This window comes from Ursus americanus, chromosome 21, assembly GCF_024610735.1.
Source record: "Ursus americanus isolate L20-20 chromosome 21, mUrsAme1.1.p, whole genome shotgun sequence".
NCBI classification, from domain to species: domain Eukaryota; kingdom Metazoa; phylum Chordata; class Mammalia; order Carnivora; family Ursidae; genus Ursus; species Ursus americanus.
In genome coordinates, this window is record NC_142147.1 from 14,774,664 (window position 1) to 14,781,862 (window position 7,199).

A 7,199-nucleotide genomic window follows, 5' to 3' on the forward strand; every position below is an offset into this window, starting at 1 on the left:
CAGGAGGCCGAGGGCCTCTTCCCTAGGGCCCCAAGGCCTGTCAGCACCTTCACAGCTCCCCTGCCCACAGGGCCTCCATATATGATGCCGTGAATCCGCAGCAACTAAGCAAGGCGACGGAGGCAACTGAGCCCCAAAGAGGTCGAGTGACTTGCCCAAAGTCACACAACCAGAACATTCAAAACTCAGGATTCGAACCCAGCCTCATGTCCTGATCCCAAGCCTGCCAACCTGAGCCTGTACCCCTCTGTTTCTCTCTCTCCACACCCCATCATCCCCTGGGGAAGAACGACTAGAACAAGCAGTGCTTTGGTCTGTGATGGTCAATGTCTTTACTTCTAAAGCATACATTGGACTCACTATATATTAACATCAAAAGGGGCTATCTAAAATGGAGTCGTTCTTTTTAAAAATCCAAATTTTCACATTTTTTATATAAGATCCAAAATGACATGAAATTAAACTATACAATGTTATGAACAGTATAACAACTGCTTTTAGAAAGCAAAGGAAAGGGAAAAATTAGCAGTTGGCCTGTTGTCGGCCTGGGTTCCATGTCTTTTGAGGCATTGTGACTGAGAGCCAGCACCGAGGGGAAGGACCAGCCCCTCTCTGCAGGCACAGGAAGGGAGCCCAGTCCGAGAGAGGAGGCGGATGTGGGCTGTTCAGCCTTCTCAAGGTGCGAGTGAGACAAGGCGGGCCTCCCTGCTCCTCTGGGCCCTTGGTGCGAGCACTGGTTAAAGTCTTTCAAGACCTACGCCCAGGGAGGGCTGGAAGAGGGCGGGGCAGGGGCACAGCTGGGTTCAGAAGAATCATTTTGATAATAAAGCTCCTTTGGGCTTCCCAAGGAGGGCCCCTGCTGACCAGCGATCTCAGTCAACTCCAGGCACCTACTGACTCCCTTAACAACCCTCTTCCCTGGCCTGCTCCCTATTGCCCTGGACACCCTTGACTCCATGAGCCTAGTGGGTAGGCAGAGACCTACAGGGACCCCAGGAGGACCCCAGAGAGAATCTCTGGCCTTGGAAGTCACTGGATAATGTCCAGGGCATTTGGACTGCCACAAGACTCCCAGGGTCTAGGCCAGGAGCCAGACTGATGGGGAGGGCTCTCAGGGGCTGGGAGAGCACTGGTGGAGACAGAGTCCTTTCACCTCCCCCACCCTGGGTGCCCAGGCCTGGTCCTGGCCCAGAAGTAGCTGGGGCAAGCTGTTTGGGGCCATGCCCTTGACACTTTGGTTCACACATTCAAGGGGGAGGACACCTGTTTGCATCCACTGGTAAGATCGTGGACTTGGCCCTGCTGCCTCCCAGGCACCAAGGTGGTCTAACAATCCCTTCTTTCACATGGGTAGATCTGTCTGGCCGAGAACACACTCCCCAGAGCTTGGAACCATGCTGCAAATGTTGGAGGGGTGCTTTCTGAACAGGAGGATTAGCCCTCAGTACAAAAGCTGCCTTTCCTCCCTTCCCTGTGGACAACACTGTCCCTGGCTGAGTGTGTCACAGGAGAACTTCTCTGCCTCCTCCCTTCTGGCTGGGCTGATTCTCTCCAGGCAGACCCCGCTCACAGATGTGCAGCCCTCCTGTATGTCTCCCTGTCAGGACCCGGGAGGCCACATCGCCCCTAGCTGGAGCAGACGGAGAGACCTGTGGCTCACTGTCTGCCCTCCTGGTCCCCAGGACTACATCACCAAGCTGGCCAGCTCCCTCAAACGGCGACTTGAAGAAGGATGCCCTACATCCAGACCACCTATGGGATTCGACCTTCTCCCAGGCCCGACCATGGCCATCCTCTTTCCTAACCTATCTGGTTTCTAGTTAGGCTGAAAAGTTTGGGAAGGTGGAGGCTGGCACCAATCCCTCCATGGGGTGGAGAGAGGCCACTTGACTTCCAGCCTGGTTCCCGGCCCCCAGAGACAAGGGAGGCTGATGGCTCTCAAAAAAAGGAATCCTGTAATGGGAAAGAGGTTTGTGGGATCTGGGCCAGCCACAGCAGTCTGGCTCCTCCCCGCCCCCCCCAACCTCCAGGCCGGTACCAGGAGAGCCAGGCACCCCCACCCCACGGCTGCCCAGCGCCCTCTGTCCTCACGCCCCTGGGGCCTCAGACCACCCGGCGGGGTCGGCAGGGGAGGGCTCGGTGGGCAGAGCGCCGGCGGGGACCAGTGGGGGCCGACGCGCACTCCGAGGCGCGCACTCAGGGCCGCACTCAAGGCAGGCAGGCGGCCACCTGGTAGGCGCCCTCGGCGGCCGCGGCGGCGGCGCTGTGCTGGGCGCTGTGCTCCTGCAGCAGGGCCACGTCCAGGAAGCGCTCGCCGCACCACACGCACTTGAACTGCTGCTCGCGGGCGTGCACTCCCTGGTGCTTGTTGAGATGCTCGCGCTGCTTGAAGGCCTTGTCACAGTTGGGGCACTTGTAGGGCTTCTCGCCCGTGTGCACTCGCCGGTGCCGCTGCAGGTCTGACGCGTACTTGAAGCGCTTCTCGCAGTCCGGGCACTTGAGCGGCTTCTCGCGGGCCGGGTCGCAGCGGTGCTGCACGAACTCCGAGGATGAGAAGAAGCGGCGCTCACACAGGGTGCAGCGCAGGGGCTTCTCGGCCGCGGAGCAGTGCGCCAGCTGGTGCTTCTGCAGGGCCGACGCCCGCTTATAGGCCTTGTTGCACACGGGGCACTTGAAGGGCCGCTCGGCGGCGCCCGGCAGGCACTTGTGCCGCAGCAGCTCGGCCGACTGGTCGAAGCCCTTCTGGCACACGGGGCACTTGAAAAGGGTCTCGAGGGTGTGCACGTGCTGGTGGTAGAGCAGGTGGCTGGGCTGCCCGAAGCCCTTCTCGCACAGGCCGCACTTGAAGGGCTCCTCGGTCTTGTGCGTGCGCCGGTGCCGCATGAGCGCGTACTGCTGCTTGAAGCCCATGGGGCACAGGTCGCACTTGAAGGGCCGCTCGGCGCTGTGCGTGCGCTCGTGCTGCCGCAGGTCCGACGGCCGCTTGAAGGCCTTCTGGCACTCGCCGCAGCGGAAGGGCCGCTCTCCGCTCGGCGTGCACGGGTGCTGCAGCAGCTCCGAGGACTCCTTGAAGTGCAGCTCGCACACGTTGCAGCGGAACAGGTGGTGCTCGCCCGAGTGCGCGTACATGTGGCGCACCAGGTGCGAGCGGTGCTTGAAGGTCTTCTCGCACACCGCGCACTTGTACGGCCGCTCGGAGCTGTGCGTGCGCTTGTGGTGCACCAGGTGCGACGACTGGCTGAAGCTCTTGTCACACAGCGTGCACTTGTACGGCTTCTCCCCGGTGTGGATGCGCTCGTGCCGCGACAGCTCCGACAGGTGCTTGAAGGGCTTCTGGCAGATGGGGCAGCTGTACGGCTTGTCGGCCTGCTCCGCAGGGGCCACGGCCGGCGGCGGCGGAGCCGGGGGCAGGGAGGTGGCGGCGGCGGCCGCCGGTTCGGCCGCCTCGGCAGGCTTGTAAGTCTTCTCGCAGATGGAGCATTTCACGAGGCCGCTCGTGCCGCTGTGCGCACTGTGATGCTGCGCCAGCGACGTGAGCAGCGAGAAGCCCATCTTGCAGACGCCGCAGACAAAAGGCTTCTGTTCGGCCTGCACACACTGGTGTTCCAGCAGGTCTGTAGCCTGATGGAAGATCTTGAGACACTGTGTGCACTGGAAGGAGCGGTCGTGGCCCGCCAGGCACTGGTGCTCGTGCGGGCTGGACAGGTGCGCCAGGTCGTGACCGCACACACCGCACTTGGGGCCTGGCTCGCCCGCCGCCTGCAGGGGCGCGTGCTGCGGGGGCTGGAGGCCCGGGTCCGGCTGCAGGAGGATGCCGTAGACCGCACAGCCCAGCGGGTTCTCGGCCGAGCCCGGGGGCAGTGTGTGCTCAGCCAGGGCCGGCGGTGGCTCTGCGTGGTGCTGAGGCTGCGGCGGCTGCGGCTGCTGCGGCTGCGTCTGTGGCGGCTGCTGCCAGCTTTCCGACATGCTTGGGAAGATGAAACAGGGTTTGGAGAGTAATGGCTTCAGTTTCCCGCTTAAGGTGATCCAGCCCAAAGAGAAGCTGCCCAGGATCAGGTATGGACAAAAACCTCGGACAAGGCACAGAAGAGGGACTGGTCAGACCACCCAAGTCATTAACCAAGACTGACTACGAGGCTCTGCCTATGGGATGGCGGGGCTCTCCGAGGCAGGGTGCCAGTGATGCCAGAGGGGCTCTGCCTTCCCCGATGATTGGTTCTGGAAAGAAGAGAAAAGCCATAAGCTTGAGGCAGAGACACACAGCTGGTCCCTGGGCCCCTCTCCCCGTCCTGCCCGCAATCGCCACACTGCTGCCACATCAGGGAAGAGAGAGGGGTTCAGGGCTGGAAGACCCTCTCTCTTCACACACGACCAAAGACGTCTGCTGGCGGCTCAGCCCCTCCAGCAAAGAGAGCCTCCCGCTTCCCAGCCTACCGCCAGCCCTCTGTAGTCAACTGTCTCACAGATAACGGTCCGGGATGATCTGCCCGTAATACAAAGAAGTCATAAATTCTGCTCATGCTCCAAAGGAAGAGGGAGGGCCATGGCATCCAAACCAATTTCAGCAGCATAACTTTTTTTGCAAATAAAAATCTTACTTGGAAGCCCAATATGTTATAGATAAAAGCCGAGAGGCACTGGTGGAGGACGCCCCGAGGCCTTCCAGCTCCTTTCCCCTGGCTGCCCTGAATCTCAACCCAGGACATCCCTGCTCAGGGTAATAACCTGCTGGGACAGAGAACCAGGCCTCCCAGACCTGAAGGCCCAACAGCAAACAGCCTCAGGCAGCCAATATTTAAAACAACTATAGGAACTGAGGACCATCTCAAACAAATTATTTTGTGAGGGGCTGACCCACATCCCTTTCAACTATCCCCCAGACCCTCTCTCCTGACCACGTGCCTGTTCTTTCTTCACACAACAGTTAGGATGGTCTTGCAGAGGCCTGAGCCGATGTACGATGGGGTAGCGATGACAGGTCCGTAGACCCACCCAGCCTGGAGGTCTCCATAGCAGAACATCCCTGCTCTAGTTATCTCCCAGAGCACCAAAAACTCCTAAATCCTCTGAATCTGACAATGCCAAGGCCTTCAGGAAAAAGGAGGCAATCAGGAGTCTGCCTCGGCAATGTGGGAAGTAGCATGCTAAGCACTGAGCATTTCTCCTCTTCCCAGGACAACCTGGAAAAGACAACCTTTCCAGCGACAACCCCGTTCCCTTGCTCCAAGTCTCTAACATTTTGGATAATCAATGGAAGGTAAAGACCACCCAGCCCAGGCAAATCTCTAACTCACCACTTTGTGGCAGCAGAAGGTAATGACAGCGAGAGGGAGGAACTTTTAGAATTACATGCAACCCACTTTCAGGTTTCCAGCTCCTCTGCCTCAAACATCGAAAAGTTTCTAAGTTTTCTCCTGAGGGAAAGAGGAGGAAAAAAGGGGATGCCTTCACAGGCCAGCCCTGCCTCTAACTGTTCTGCCAAAGAAACCTAAGAGTCAGGCGAACAACTGTCACCCACAGCATCTTCCCGGAAGGAAAGAAGGAAAGGAGCAGTTGCTCGGGGTGGACGCAGCAGGTTGCATGAGCAAGCAGGTAGGAAGCCTCCCCAGGAAAGAGGGAAGAGAGGCTACTCCGAGCACAGTCTAGGTCCGGATGCGCCAACCCAGATGAATTTTTTTCCGGCATGAATGGCTACCCAGAACCAGGGTCCCGGATCCTCGGCCCCCAGCTCAGCTGCCCACCCCTGCCCTTTCCAGGAAGGTGCGGCCCCGAGGCCTCAATGATCGTTCCGCAAAGAGCAGAGACTGAGGTAAAGGAGGCAAAGGGAGGCCCCCACCTGCGCCCCACGCCAGCCCTTCCTCCTCCCTGGGAAAACGAATGAAAGGCGATCACCTCCCCGGCGGCACTGCCAGCCGGCCCAGCTGGGCTGTCCCCTGTCAGCCCTCACCAGGAATGGCCAGGCCGCTACGGGCCGGAGCGCCGGCCCCGCGGGCGATTGGGCCCGAGGAAGGCCCCAGGGCCGCAGGCTGGGCCCGGTTAGTAGCTACGCGCCCAGGCTGGCCTGGGCGGCCCCAGAGCTCAGGAGGCCGCTGGGTCGGGCCGGAGGTGGAGGAGGGGGGGAGGTGGTGGTGGTGGCGGGCGGGCCGGCTGGGGAAGGGGTGCGGCGGGCGCGGGAGTGGCCCCCAGACGCAGCCCCGGGCGCCCCGCCGCTCACCTGCTCCAGGCCGCCCGCGGGGTCAGGCGCGGGGCGAGTGGCGACCGGCTGCTCTCTCGGCCGCCCCTTTATTCCGGCTCCAGCGGCGGCGGCGCGGCCTACGCGCACTGCCAATCCCCGGCCTCGAGTAGCGGCGGCGGCCGGCCCGGGGGCGGGCAACGGGCTAGCGGCGGCCGGAACCGAGGAAGCGACGTGCGTGGCCGGGATAGCGGGGCCAGGGCGGAGGAGCGCCGGGAGGGCGGGCGGACCGACCGACGGCCTTGCAGAGACCGGCGGACAGGCGGGCGGCGCGGGGGCCAGGGAGGCGGGGCCGGGGGAGGAGCGGCAGCCGGGGCGGCGGCGGCTGCGGGAGGAGCGGGCGGCACGGAGCGAGGCCGCCCCCTGCCGGGGACCCCGCGGCCGGGCCGGGTCGGACAGTCGGGCGTGCAGGGTGGCTCTCCAGTTGCCTGGCCTGCACGCTTCAGCTGACCCAGGGAGGGCGCCCCGCTTCCGACCAACCTGCTTGGCCTTAGGGGAAGGGGCTCCCGCGACCCGACCTGCGGCCCGACGCCCGCGCTTGAGAGGAGGGGCCTCCTAGACCCTCTGATCGTCTGGAACTGACCCGCCTCTGACTGCTCAGCTTGCTCTTAGGAGACGGGCCCCAGGAGCTCGGACTCTGGACCGGCTTGAGGAGGGGGCTTCCGGACCCCTGATCCCGTCCGGGCCTCGAGGCAGGGAGCTCCGCTGTCTAGGGCGCTGACCGCTGACCCAGGGACCGTCCGTGGCTAGGAGGTCTGGTCGCGGATGGCTGCTGACAGAGGAGCAGACAGAGAGGTCAGGGCCCAGAGCGATCTGCGAAATGGGCACGCAGAGACTAGGGGTGGGGTTCCGGGAGGCTCCAGGTAGCAGTCAATGCGCTGCGAGGTGCAGACAGCGTGCTCTGGGTGGTAGCGTCCCGCCAGAGTCCTGCGGGGCCCCGCCCCTCCAGGCCCCGCCCCGAGGCGGT

At 62.4% G+C, this 7,199-nt stretch overlaps 1 protein-coding gene across 1 annotated transcript; it reads right to left on the minus strand.

The window, feature by feature from the left end:
* Positions 1-308: 308 nt before the first annotated feature.
* Positions 309-7,158, minus strand: ZNF319 (zinc finger protein 319). The gene is made up of 2 exons (XM_045806885.2): positions 6,215-7,158; positions 309-4,218 (listed from the first exon to the last, which is right to left on the minus strand). The coding sequence occupies exon 2, from the start codon at positions 3,964-3,966 to the stop codon at positions 2,209-2,211; it is 1,758 nt and encodes a 585-aa protein (XP_045662841.1). The 5' UTR covers positions 3,967-4,218; positions 6,215-7,158; the 3' UTR covers positions 309-2,208.
* Between the last annotated feature and the right edge of the window lie 41 nt (positions 7,159-7,199).

Coding starts and splice junctions, on each gene's coding strand:
- ZNF319 (XM_045806885.2), bottom strand. CDS start 3,966: ATGTCGGAAAGCTGGCAGCAGCCGCCACAGACGCAGCCGCAGCAGCCG.